Source organism: Camellia sinensis, unplaced genomic scaffold (assembly GCF_055761805.1).
Source record: "Camellia sinensis isolate YWXY unplaced genomic scaffold, ASM5576180v1 Unanchor12, whole genome shotgun sequence".
Classification (NCBI taxonomy): domain Eukaryota; kingdom Viridiplantae; phylum Streptophyta; class Magnoliopsida; order Ericales; family Theaceae; genus Camellia; species Camellia sinensis.
In genome coordinates this window covers 5,138,984-5,153,530 of record NW_028128998.1, presented here as the reverse complement: position 1 = coordinate 5,153,530, position 14,547 = coordinate 5,138,984, and the positions used below count along the sequence as shown (strand labels likewise).

The 14,547-nt window shown below is 36.0% G+C and overlaps 1 protein-coding gene across 18 annotated transcripts in view; it reads left to right on the top strand.

Annotated features, from left to right (window-relative positions):
- LOC145814622 (ubiquitin C-terminal hydrolase 12-like) overlaps positions 1-14,547 on the top strand; it is a 37,449-nt gene that overhangs the window by 489 nt on the left and 22,413 nt on the right. For 17 of the 18 annotated variants that reach the window (XR_014357975.1, XR_014357974.1, XR_014357973.1 and 14 more), the window contains exons 2-8: positions 239-504; positions 580-798; positions 891-999; positions 1,088-1,203; positions 1,465-1,563; positions 10,552-10,661; positions 12,393-12,467. Coding sequence is in view for 14 of the 18 variants with exons in the window: in XM_082911512.1 (XP_082767638.1) it covers positions 292-504; positions 580-798; positions 891-999; positions 1,088-1,203; positions 1,465-1,563; positions 10,552-10,661; positions 12,393-12,467 (941 nt within the window). In the remaining 4 variants the exon portion in view is untranslated. Of the gene's footprint in view, position 1; positions 157-238; positions 505-579; positions 799-890; positions 1,000-1,087; positions 1,204-1,464; positions 1,564-10,551; positions 10,662-12,392; positions 12,468-14,547 lie in introns of those variants that run through there. The other variant, XM_082911505.1, reaches the window with a different exon arrangement.

Below are 14,547 nucleotides of genomic sequence, written 5' to 3'. Positions count from 1 at the left end.
CTCTCTTTTAATGATCTAGAAGGTCCGATTCCTGATGCTTTTGGGAACATGATATCCCTTGTACATCTCAATCTCTCTGTTAATCACCTAGAAGGTGGCATTCCAAAGTCGTTCGTCAATCTAAGTCGTTAGACAGATAAAGTTTTGTGCAAACTGGTATCTTATACTTCTTTGTTTCTTTTTAGGTTTAAAGCCTATTACTGGTTTGATGCTAATTGAGATGCTTTTCATTCTGCAGACACACAACACCAGTTCAATGCACGAGAAAGTGATTGGGGTTTCACTTCTTTCATGCCTCTTAGTGAACTGTATGACCCCAGTAGAGGTTATCTGGTGAATGATACTATTGTAGTAGAAGCTGATGTTGCTGTCCGTAGGGTAACTGATTACTGGTCACATGACTCGAAAAAGGAGACTGGCTATGTAGGTCTTAAAAATCAAGGAGCTACTTGTTACATGAACTCTCTCCTCCAGACATTGTACCATATTCCTTATTTCAGAAAGGTTTGCCTTTTCATTCAACTTGTCTGATTGATTTTATTTTATGAGGAAATGCCTTATTTGGGTCACTTTATTCAGGCTGTGTATCATATGCCAACAACTGAGAATGATATGCCGTCAGGGAGCATCCCTTTGGCTTTGCAGAGTTTATTCTATAAGCTCCAGTACAGTGACACTAGTGTAGCAACAAAAGAGTTGACGAAGTCTTTCGGATGGGATACATATGATTCTTTCATGCAGCATGACGTGCAAGAACTTAACAGAGTGCTTTGTGAAAAGCTTGAAGATAAAATGAAGGTATAGTGATTTAATAGCATCATGGACTTCATAGTCTGTATTTAGTGCTAGGAGGTTGATTATTATACTTGACTCTGGTTTTACTGGCTCAGGGAACTGTTGTGGAGGGTACAATACAGCAGTTATTTGAAGGTCACCATATGAACTATATAGAATGCATCAATGTGGACTACAAATCAACAAGAAAGGAATCATTTTATGGTACTTGTTTTAACTTACAGTTATACCACTGTGTTATTTGAGATATATATCTGTAAGCTTTACTGACTTATATGTATTTTGAGTGTAGATCTTCAGCTTGATGTCAAGGGCTGTCGTGATGTTTATGCTTCTTTCGACAAATATGTGGAGGTGGAACGTCTCGAGGGTGATAACAAATACCATGCTGAACAATATGGGTTACAGGTTGGATGCTTTGAAACCCTGTGATTTGAATTTCACTCTAAATAATTTCCAAGATAGCTTTACCTGGATCAACCATTTTGTATGCCGGTCTGAACAAAGCCGAAGTGCTTTATTAAGTTGATATTAAATTTTCATTGCAATTGAGTTGTCCATTTTGTCATTATCATTGACAAGCATTTTGTTCTTTTTTGGATCCAATTGCCGGACGCAATGCTATGGTTCTGTCTCATAAAGAAATGCTGTAATTCTTGACCTTTCCAGGATGCAAGGAAGGGTGTCCTGTTCATTGATTTCCCCCCTGTCCTTCAACTTCAGTTAAAACGGTTTGAATATGATTTTATGCGGGATACCATGGTAAAGGTTAGTATTAAAAAATCTGTATTTTGCTTTGTGACTTGTTTTTTTATTTATGATTGTGTATGGTATGCATTGTCTGTTCAATCCGATCACTGTTAGTGTTGTACAATTATGCAGCATATCAGCTAAATTCAATAATAAAATAAAAATGGTATGCTTCATTTTACAATTTGTGTAGCTCTGTTCTACTAGATATGTATGCCTGTTGCCATGGACAACTTTCTATTTTTTAACAAAACTAGAATTAAGCTACATTTTGTAAATGTAACAATTTCATTCTTTTTTTTTTTTTTGGATTCATATAAGATATTACAATGAAGCCCAATGATTAACAATTATAATGATAATGATCAAATACAACATATAATCAATACAAAGAAACTCCCAAAGTGGGAGAGAAAGCCCCAATTAATACACGGGGAATAAGATCCATATGCAAGTGGGGAGATTTGAACCACTGACCTCCTAGTGAGGTGTAGGAGTTCTGGCCAATTTCATTCTCATCAGCAAAAAGGACAAAAAGAAAAAAATGATGGCCTTGTTTGGTTTCACTCTCAAAACACAATTTTTGAAAAAAAATTTCAAAATTTTGTTTGGTTAGAAATTTTTTGAATTTTTTTTCCAAAATCACTTTCTCTCTCTTGTACATCAATCAATCACCTTTTTTCTCTCCTCTCTCATCCTCAATCACTTTTTCTCTCACACACATCTACTCAACTACAACAAAATATCAAATCATCCCAAACTTCCATACTCTTAAACTATTTTCAAAATATACAACCAAACAAACCAAAAAAATTTCTAAACTCTCTCCCAATTTTTTTTTTTAAAAATTTATCTCCCAAAACCAAACCAAACACACTCGATATTCTTTATGGTGCACAATCCTTATTCCCTTAACACACCCAAGAGACACTGCATGCATGGAAGGTTTAAAAATTCCATTGGAGACGTTCTGTCTTTAAAGGTCTGCATTGCCTCATGGTTAAGTCATTTTAAATGTGATGTTTGCTACAAGGTGCTCTAGATTAACAATCTTTCTACCCTACTGGTCTTATTTTGCCCTAGCTTATGCATTATGTTTGTTGAGCAGGCTGGAATGCAGATTTGCATCATCAATTGCTGCACAAGCAGATGCAATGTCCTCTTCCTTATCAATTTGAAATTTTTTCCTTTTTTCTCGGGAGCTGTACTGATATTTTGAATGTTTTGGTATCACACAATTTGTTTTTCCCATTTGGTCTTTTCCTTCACTGTTTGTGGATGGTGAGAAATAAGAGCGTGATTAATAGAGAAGCTAAAACTGGTGGTTTTTATTTATCAAAAAGGAAAAAGAAAAAGAAAAAATAAGCTAAAACTGATGCTTTACAGTGTTTTTTGTTCTTCAAGCTTGGAAAACTTTTGAAGTTGTGTGTCTAATTATTGCCAATGTGGAAATTTTGATGGTATTTGATGCAAGATTCTATTCTTGACTTTGAATCAGGCACCCAGGCCTAAGTGTAAGTCATGCCTCGAGTGCATCTAGGAGCTTGTTTTCATAAGAAATATAGAGGGTGAATTCTTTTGACATTGAGGGATGTGTTCATTTTTGTGTTACATTATTTGTTTATGATCATGTAGTGATACCTTGTTTTCTTTTATTGGATAGTTTGAAACTGGGATTTTTTTGTCGCTAGTTCGAAGATTTTGACACTCTTGGATTATTTGTGATTGTAGCAAAGGTTAGAGGGCATAGATGAGTCGTTGGCTTGATCATGGTTAGCTTCTGGAAAGTTCCCCAGATCATTTCCACTTCTAGGGAGGGTCAGTTGCGACATTTACAAATCTATGTTTGATGTTTGGTTCTGAACTCCCTTAGGAATTAGTGTTATGTTACATTATTTTATTGTATTTGAATGAAATATTTATATTATAATATAATAACTATATAAAATTATAAATTTTGTGTAAAGAAAAGAAAATATGTATAGTGCAGTGAGTTGTTTTTTCTTTTTGAATTTTGTGGAGCCAAAGGATTTATACTAGATATTAAATTCACAAACTATATACGCCCGTGTCTTTATATTATACTGAGCAATACCTTTGCAATATATATAAATACGTGTCAAAAGAGATATACAAAGATATATGGAGACAGAAAGTAATATATGTGACATGAATAAGGGCTCTATAACAAACAAGAGCTGCAGGACAATGTGGAGAAAATGAAGAGGTGTTGCTGTGGAGCGGACTGGCGGTGCTGTGGTGGCATGGAAAGGTGGCTGCAAGATTTCAAAGACAAAAAAATTGCCCATTTTAATCAGCTGAACTTAGGACTTCGGTTTTTTAGAAGGGGGAGAATTCTTGTGTTGTGAGTACATGTTCTTGAACTACAATATAATCTTAGTGCCCATAGATTGGCTGAGAAAAAAATAAATAAATTAATACACGTACTATATGCATATATTTAAGCTGAGTTGTTTGAGACTATTTCCCAATCAAACCCTGCCCAAATTCAAACTGTGGTGCGGATTTACAGCCAAGCTTAGCTTGAGGTTGATAGATAGTGGTCCAAGCACAACTGAAATTTGAGTTTAGCTTGGGTCATTGCCATTTGAACCCACCCAAGTTCAAATGCTATTTACATCTGATGCCCAATCTCTCTCTCTCTCTCTCTCTCTCTCTCATTGAACCAAAGGAATAGCAGGAAGCCATGTACAATTCATGACTCTGAAAAATGCTTTTCTAATAAAATTTCACATTGTGTATATTATATTGTAGGACCAAACGTAGCTGTTCAGCCTTTTGCCTATGACAATACCTGGAGTCTCACAGAAAAATTGATTTGAATAGATTGTTCATTCAACCAATTGAGAAAATCGTGTCCTTGCTGTAATAAATTGAGTTGGGGTTATAAACTTATTGTTGAAGCCTCCATGAAAAAACTTAGAAAATATGAGGAAGAAGAACTCCGAAAATATGAGGAAGAAGGAATATATTTCTGTTATATTCAAAACTTCTTATTTTACAAGACCAAATGACACTCCTTATATAGGAGATATTACAAACATCATTATAACCCATTATATGCCACTTACATATTATATATTACCACTATTTACCACTATGATATTATATACATGCCACTATCTACCACCAACACCACTATCATATTCTATACATGCCACTATCTACCACCAACACCACTATCATATTATATACATGCCACTATCTTATTATATGCATTAACACAAATTTCCAGCACTCCCCCTCAAGCTGGTTTGAAGATATCTTCCATAGCCAGCTTGCTAGTCAGCTTATCAAATTGCTTCTTGTGTAGTCCCTTCGTTAGCACATCAGCTAATTGTTCACCTGTTGGAAGGTAGGTCATACAGATTATGCCAGCATTGATTTTCTCCTTGATGAAATGTTTATCCACTTCTATATGTTTTGTGCGATCATGTAGAACTGGATTATGAGCTATAGATATAGCTGCTTTGTTGTCACAATAGACCTTCATAGGTGTCGGGTGAGAAAGCTTTAATTCTTCAAGAATTCTTTTAATCCACATTACTTCACAGATTCCATGGGCAACAGCTCTGAACTCTGTTTCTGCACTACTTCTAGCTACCACATTCTGTTTTTTACTCCGCCATGTAACTAGGTTCCCACCTACAAAGGAGCAGTATCCGGATGTTGATCTCCTGTCTGTAACACTTCCTGCCCAGTCTGCATCTGTGTATACTTCAACTTGAAGATGTCCATGTTTCTTGAACAGTAAGCCTCTCCCTGGAGTTCCTTTCAAATATCTTAAGATCTTATAAACGGCCTCAAAATGCTCTGTCCCTGGTGAGTACATGAACTGACTTACCATGCTGACTGCAAAGGCAATATCAGGCCGCGTATGAGACAAGTAAATCAATTTCCCGACAAGTCGCTGATATTGTTCCCTCTCTTTGACTTCTTCAGCCTTAGCAGCTTGTAACTTCAAGTTAGGCTCGATCGGAGTCTCCACCATCTTACAACCAAGCATACCTGTTTCTCCAAGGAGATCAAGAACATATTTTCTCTGATTAACGAATATACCTTCCTTGGATCTTGCAAATTTCATTCCGAGGAAATACTTGAGGGCTCCCAGATCCTTAATGTGAAATTCTTTTGCGAGTTTGTCTTTGAGGGCTGCTAACTCTGCTTCATCATTACCAGTTAAAATGATGTCATCAACATAAACAATCAAAATTGCAATTTTACTGTTTTTTGAATGTTTATAAAATATTGTGTGATCTGCTTGACTCTGCGAGAAGCCACAACTGATAACTGCCTTCCCAAAGCGTTCAAACCACGCTCTTGGTGATTGTTTGAGTCCGTATAATGACTTGTTCAATCTGCATACTCTGTCGCTTCCAAGTCTCTGCTCAAATCCCGGCGGTAGGCTCATGAACACTTCCTCTTCAAGATCACCATTGAGAAATGCATTTTTAATGTCAAGTTGATGTAGAGGCCAATCTGAATTTACTGCAAGAGATAACAGTACTCTGATGGAATTTATTTTAGCAACAGGAGCAAACGTCTCCTGATAGTCGATCCCATAAGTTTGAGTGAAGCCTTTAGCCACCAGTCTCGCCTTGTATCTCTCAACGCTTCCATCTGCGTTACATTTTATCGTAAACACCCATTTACACCCAACTGTTTTCTTGTCTTTGGGTAGATCAACTATCTCCCAAGTACCACTTCTCCTTAAAGCATTCATCTCCTCCATGATTGCTAATTTCCAATTCGGATCATCCAATGCTTCCTGTATATTCCTTGGAACAAACAAGTGTGAAATCCTAGATGTGAAAGCTCTATGGTTTTTAGACAGTCTTTGATAGGAGAGGTAATTTGCAATAGGATGTTTAATGCAATTTCGGACACCTTTCCTAATTGCTATAGGAACATCAAGGTCGGAAATAGAAGGAATAGGATTACCTAAAATTTCGATGCCAGAACTCGGGTGGACATTCGGGTCATTACGATGGACATTCGGGTCATTATTCCTCAGATGAAATCGCTTCCTAGTATAAACCTGAAGCTCAGGATTTAGATCATTTTGTAGTACTTCTCTCCCTAAACAAGAATCTTCTTGACTAGGCAACCATAGAACTTGGTTCTCCTAAGTGATCATTATCAGACAGATGTGGTTTTTGTGTAGGACAAATGACATTGAGGAGCGGGATAGAAATATCCCAAAAACGGTCTTCTACTCCACTTGTCTCCCCCTGAAGAGAAGTGTTGGGGAAATAGGATTTTGTTTCCACAAATGACACATCCATACTCACATGAAATTTCTTGGTTTGAGGATCGAAACACTTATACCCCTTTTTGTTTGAGGAATAACCCAAAAAAACACATTTTATAGCACGGGGGTCAAGTTTTGAACGAAATTGACTGGGAACATGAACATAGGCAGTACATCCAAAAACTTTGGTGGGTAAATCAGAAAACAACCTCGTGTCAGGAAAAAATTTTTTTAGACAATCGAAAGGTGTTTTGTATGTTAACACCTTTGTAGGCATCCTGTTTATCAAATAAGAGGCTGTTAAAATTGCTTCGCCCCATAAATATTTAGGAACATGCATGTAAAACATTATAGCACGTGCTACTTCAAGTAGATGTTTATTTTTTCGTTCTGCAATGCCATTTTGTTGAGGGGTATCCCGACATGTAGATTGATGAAAAATCCCTTTTTTTTTCCAAAAACTCACCCAACTGCTCATTGAAATATTCTGTTCCATTATCAGAATGTAAAATACCAATTTTGGTTTGAAATTGGTTTTCAATCATATTGTAAAAATTTGTGAATAAATTTTTCACGTCAGATTTTTTATTCATCAAATAAATCCAACATAAGCGGGTATGGTCATCAATAAATGTAACAAACCATCTTTTACCAGAAAGAGTAGTGATTTTAGAAGGGCCCCAAACATCACTATGAATCAAATAAAAAGGTTTGGAAGCCTGGTAAGGTTTTGGCAAATAAGTAGAGCGACGAAATTTTGCAAAAATGCAACTTTCACAATGAAAAGAAGAACAATCAATCCCTTTAAAATAATTCTGGAAATAAATATTTCAGATAAAGAAAACTAGGATGTCCTAGCCTATAGTGCCATAGCATTATTTTTTCTCGAACAGAGATTGAACTAGTACTATTAAAGCTCTGAGCTTTTTTATTACTAACAGGTACTTCATCAAAGTAGTAAAGACCTTCAAGCATCCTAGCACGCCCAATCATCATCCCCGAGTTCTGGTCCTGAAATTCACAATGGGATTCAAAAAATGTAACACGACAATTAGAATCCTTAGATAGTTTACTGACAGACAAAAGGTTACAGGCTAAGTTGGGGACGTGAAGAACAGCATTGAGATTAATTTTCTCAGTTAGTTTAATAAATCCTTTTCCTGCAATAGGTGAAAAACTACCATCGGCTATTCTGATTTTGTCATGACCAGAACAAGGGAAATAGGTACTAAATAAATGGGAAAAACTAGTCATGTGATCGGAGGCACCGGAATCTATGATCCACGGAGAGAAGTTTAGGCAAGAGAAGGCTTTAAGATTTCTACCTGTTTGTGCCAACAAAACACTAGGAGTACCGGATGAGGAGTTGGATTTTATCAGCTTTAAGAGTTGATCAATCTGCTCTTTGTTGAAGGGACCTGAATCGGCTTCATTAGCGGTAGGAAAGCCACGATTCTTCTCTCCTTGTTTGCTGCTTTTCCAGTTGACAGGTTTGCCATGGATCTTCCAACACGTTTTGCGTGTATGGCGAGGCTTGTTGCAAAAATCACACCAGACCCGTGGCTTATCATCAAACCTGCGCTGGTAATTTGCAGCCTTGTTGGCCGCAGCATCGCTAATTAAAGCAGAAATTTCAATTGATTCACCAGTACCTTTTTTCTTAAGCATGACGCTCCTTCGGCTCTCTTCCCTTCTGACTTCAGCAAATACTTCGCCAATGGATGGGAGAGGAGGTCTGCCAATAATTCTTCCTCGCACTTCATCGAACTCAATGTTGAGGCCGGCAAGAAACTTGTAAATACGGCTGTCTTCCACAGTTTTCTTGTGGTGGTTGCAGTCGTCAACCGATTTCCATTCGTATGTGTTAAAGATGTCAAGATCCTGCCACAACCTTTTCAACGAATTGAAATATTTGGTGACGGAATCATCTCCTTGACGAATCTCTCCCAACTTCAAAGTTAATTCGAAAACTTGAGATTGATTTCCTAGGTCAGAATACATCTGACTAACATTATCCCACAATTCTTGTGCAGTAGGATAGCACATGTAATTAGAGCTTATATCATCCTCCATGGAATTGACCAACCATGTCATAACCATGGAGTTTTCAGCGTCCTAACTGTCGAACAGCGGATCATTAACAGCAGGAGCCTTCTTGTCACCAGTGATGTAACCGATCTTTCCTTGCCCACGGATATACATCCGGACAGATTGTGACCAGCGGAGAAAATTATCACCATTTAGGCGGATGGTGGTGATTTGGACAGAGTGAGAGTTGGACGTTTTTACTGGAATGGCAGCGGCAGGGGTTGAAGTGGTTTCAGACGTGACTTCCGACATGGCTATGACGGTTTTAGGGCTGCTGTGTTTTTTGTTGCTCTGATACCAACTTAGAAAAAATGAGGAAGAAGAACTCCGAAAATATGAGGAAGAAGGAATATATTTCTGTTATATTCAAAACTTCTTATTTTACAAGACCAAATGACACTCCTTATATAGGAGATATTACAAACATCATTATAACCCATTATATGCCACTTACATATTATATATTACCACTATCTACCACTATGATATTATATATTACCACTATCTACCACTATGATATTATATACATGCCACTATCTACCACCAACACCACTATCATATTCTATACATGCCACTATCTACCACCAACACCACTATCATATTCTATACATGCCACTATCTACCACCAACACCACTATCATATTATATACATGCCACTATCTTATTATATGCATTAACACAAATTTCCAGCAAAAAATGAAATAACTAGTTAGTCATGAAGGAGCTACATGTTTCAAAGATACTTGTTTTTGAATGATTGGTGAGTCTCAGTCATTTTGAGCTCATTTGCACCAGGCCAAACTAGGTGTGCTTAAAGTGAACATTGAACAAGCTTTTGCCTTGTCATTTCCAATTTCAGCCCTTGTATATTTTAGAGCCCAAATAATTTTTGTTTATAAGATAATGTTAACAGAAGGTCCGAGATTCTTTCCCCCTGATTTAAATACATTCCTTTACTTGATGAAAAACTTTTGGGCTCTGGAAATAATGCTTCAATAGAAAAGCTGTTTAGGGTCCCTAAATAGCTGAATATCAGGTCCTCCAAATATGTGTTCAAATGCCAAGTCTGTAACTTTTGAGTGGAAGTGGATGAGTCTTGTGCCAGCAGCATATGTTTGTCTGATCTATGCACAAAGCCCACAGTATCATTCATCATGTAAGAAACTTAATATCTTGTCATTTGGCATGATCTGATTTTCTTGCTTGATTATGGATAACATGCCTAGCTTTAAAGGGACCCCACCCCACTCTGTGCCTAGTTTATCTAATGGATCATTTATATTTCAATCAGAATCTGTCTTTTTGCTTTTATCATTTTTAGGTTCTAGAATAACCCTTCTTTTTATTTTCTAGTTGTCTTACTGCTTCCTTCCATATGATGCTTTTGGAATGAACTGTATAATTTGAGTTGGGCAAGGTCAACTCTCTCTCATGTACCTCTTCTCTAGAGTTCTGACTGTCTGCTTGATTTTGAGAGCAGACTAGCTCAATGATGAGGGAACTTTTCTTAAACTATTGCTCCCTCCCACTTTAGAATTAGTTGTTTTTGTGAAAGATGTTTACACTAACCGTTTGTCACACACACACACACATAACCTCTTTCATTTAAAACATTACTGAAACATCTTGTTTCATTTGTAAAACAGATAAATGACCGCTATGAGTTCCCTCTACAACTCGATCTTGACAGAGAGGATGGCAGATATTTGTCACCTGAAGCAGATAGGAGTGTTCGCAACTTGTATACCCTTCACAGGTATTTATTCTTTTTTACATTATACCAGTGAGCCTCTCATTAATTTTCTTCCCAGAAAATTTTACTTAATGTATAGCTTTACACAATTTGTTTTGTTGAAATATATGCTCTCTTTAGATAAAATTATATGAAAATGTAAAGTGGCTTTATCTTATGCTAATAGGCCTCTGATTAATTTTCTTTCCAGGAAATCTTTGCATACCTTTACCGCTTTGTTTTGTGAAACATCTGCTCTCTTTAGATAAATTTATATGAAATTGTCAGGTGGCGCTTTTTTTGCATGTTTCCTTACTTCTCTGTTTATTGCTTTTCTTCCAATATATCCAATATGTTGATAACAAATATCAACTTAGAAAATGGTATCTAATTGTAGATCTTTTTAAAAAAAATCCTCATCTTATGTTTGCTAAATTTAAAGGGGAAAGATGTCTTCTCTTCCTGCTTGGTGGTTGGATGATGAGATGAAGAACAAAATTTCGTTTTGTTTCTATCAATGGCCGAAACATTTCTGTTTCCTAGGAAACCATAACGAAATAACAGTGGCATAGCAAAATTTCAATGTTTCCATTGAAATATACCAAAACACAGTGAAACACTAGAGAACATACCGCAACAATGAGTTATTTCGACACCTATTAAGAACATTTAACAATGCTTATTTCTATTTGCCTCTTTTTGTCAAAAGAAAATACTTGAGAATATATAAAAATATTAAATTTATTAGAGAATTTAAGAAACTTAAAAACAAAAGAGAAGAGATAGAAAGGAGAAAATAAACATGCATGATTAAGCCACTTATTTTCCTTCTTTCTTTGTTACTGCAATGTACTTTGTTTTTTCTGTTTTCGTTCCTTTTGCTATCAGAATTTTGCATTTTCCAAATGTATTTTCTTACAATGGCAAACCAATAACTAAGTTTTTAAACCTTGTTTATGAGCTTCTAATATTCATAGAGCTCAACATGTTCAATTATTTAATTATTCCGAATGTATTAACATTTATATAGGTTTTGGTTTTTGTTCTCAAATGTTTTTTCCCCCTCCTCATTTCACTTATGTTTTCGAAAATTCATTTCAAAACATTTCCGTTTCCAAGCTAACCAAAAGAACATACCGAAACAAAATTTTGATCCTTGTGATATGGAACCAAGTATAAGGTTATGGGTTCAAGCCTCAATGGGAGGCAGCCTCCATGGATCCATTGAAACCTCTCCCCAAAGAAAAACCTGAGAACAAAAGAGGAAGGTGGATTCTTGATTACTGTTGTATGACTCTTTGGTCAATGTAGCACTTTCCTCTCTTTTTCCCTCCCCTGGAAAAAAATGAAATTCTGACAAAGGAATTGAAGTGGTGTGGCATCTTTATACTATATTGGCCACATATTTCAATTATATAGCACTCCAGAATTACATGTCCTTATCACACATTTTCATCTCTCCTTTTGATGTGAATGGAGATGTATTTTATTCATTTGTGTTATCTGTGTCATCATTTATTATTTCCTTTTTCATTTTCTCATTATTTTTTATTTTGTTGGGGCATGATTTTTTGTTTTCTGTTCAGATAGTATTATATGTCCAAGAAAATTAGATTTTATGCGAAAAGTACATTGTAGACTTCCATAATACCTTTTCTTTTGATTTTTGATTTTAGTAATTGTGATTGATGGATATCAGCATGTAATTGACACTCTGTATCGCAATGGTTATAACGAAGTATTGCTTGTTTGCAGTGTTTTGGTTCATAGTGGTGGGGTGCATGGTGGACATTATTATGCTTATATCAGGCCAACCCTCTCTGAGCAGTGGTATGCATATATGTTTGTACTGTTTTTTGCTCTTTTTGATTGTTAGTTTTTGTTGGTTATATGTTTAACCTATATATTTTGCTTAACATTGCTCAGCAAAGCTTTGAAGGCTAAAAAGCACGAACACACGGACCCATGACATGATGCAATATGTTCACACATAAATTTTAAAAAAATGCAGGACATGATATATGGGGGACACACAGTATAGTTTTATATATTTATTAGGGTGGCGATAATGCCATTTATGCTTACATGGATATTATAATGGTTTGACATTTTTACCCTCGAAGCATTCAATCTCTGTTTACATGACTTTAACACTCTCTTCATTCCTCCTTTCTTCTGCGTTCACATTCCACAATATTAAACAACTCTCTTTCCCACCCAATGTTTCTCTCTGCTTTTTAGTCGAGATTGATGTTTTGGTTCAATCTCTCTAATTTTCTGTCTCTTTTAAATCATTTTTTACTGTACTTTCCTTCCTACTTCAATTAACAATTTCTGGCAGCAGCCCATATAGTCTACCTTACCAGTCCTCACCCCCCACCATTGTTGAGATCAGTAATCAAATATTGAGATGAAAAAAAATGAATACCACCATTGTTGCTTGCCCCATGGTTCTCTTCAAGAAATTAAGGTTCACCCATGCCAATCATGCCGTTGCTTCCATCAACCCCCCCCCCCCCTCTCCCACCATTGACTCCTCCTGTTATTGCTTCCTTCCAGCAACAGCGTAAGGTCATTGTCATCAGTCACAACTTCTACGCTTCTCCCATCTTGTCCCCACCTCTCTCTATTTGGGTGATTTGGGTCTTTGGTTCGGTCTGTGATGATTTGGGCGTCCTGATTGAAGAGATACTCAAATAGTTGCATAATACACTGGCCGGCGAGTTTGATGGCGATAAGAAGCTGAATCGACAAGCATGAAAACCATAGAGTCAATACTTTAGAAAAATTGGGTAGAAAAAGGAGTGAGGAAGAAAGAAAAGATTTAAATGTAAAATAATAGGAAAGGAAAGATTGAATGGAGATAAAAAGAAGAAAATGTAAATAGAAGTGGAAGGTGAAGATTTGTTTGCTAACATATACACATTAGCATATACCGAGTGAGCTCTTTCTGGGTTTGGTTTGTATTTTTTCTATAAGAACAGTGTTGTAAAGGGAATAGAAGGGGTCCTGGCTTTGATAATGGAACAATGGTGGTGGAATAAAGGAGGTGAGGTGGTAGTTTGGTTGGTGTTAATGGTGGGTGGATAGTCTAGGTTTGAGGAATGTAGTTTGATTGATGAATGGAGTGTTAGTGCATATGTATGGGTGGTTTGATTTGTAGAGAGAATGTAAGACTGAAGAGGGAGAAAGAGAGTGAGAGTGGCAAAAAGAGAGACTGAGGGTAAAATGACAGACTGATATAATGTGCATGGAAGCATAAAATGAGTTTGTGGCATTGTTGCCTGACTATTTATTATGTGTCATATATTTTTTAATATTTTATTTAAAGATAATGAAAAAATGCAACATAACACTAACTAAAATTGAAAACCCACATATTCCATCCTTGGCTTAAACATCTAGATATAATAACAATAGCATTCCATCAAAAATGTTAAAGTGATAAAATAAAGTTGCAAATCATACATCGTCTAAAACAACAATTTTTATAATGAAAGAAACTTCATAGAAGCCAAAATATGAAGAAATAGATATGCCTAGCTGCCATATTCTTTGGACAACGAATCTAATTGATAGAGGAAGCACCGTAAAGATCAATAAGTGACCCACAAGTTTTTTTTTTTTTTTTAAATAAAAAAAAAGAAATCTAAATTTTTCTTTGCTGGTTATAGTGGTTTATATCATAACAATAAAAAATTAATAATTATACATTTCATTAAGCAGTTTATCCACTATTTAATTTTTTTTTTTTTTTCACATTCAAATAGTTAGGTTACCCACAACAAATGTAAGGAAAAAAAAAAAAACTGTTTTCTTTCTTGTTGAATGTGTCGCGAGCTTGTCCCTAACGTGTCCCAAGCGCATCTCCAGTGTGCCCGAGTGGAATTTAAATATTTTTTTTTTGGGA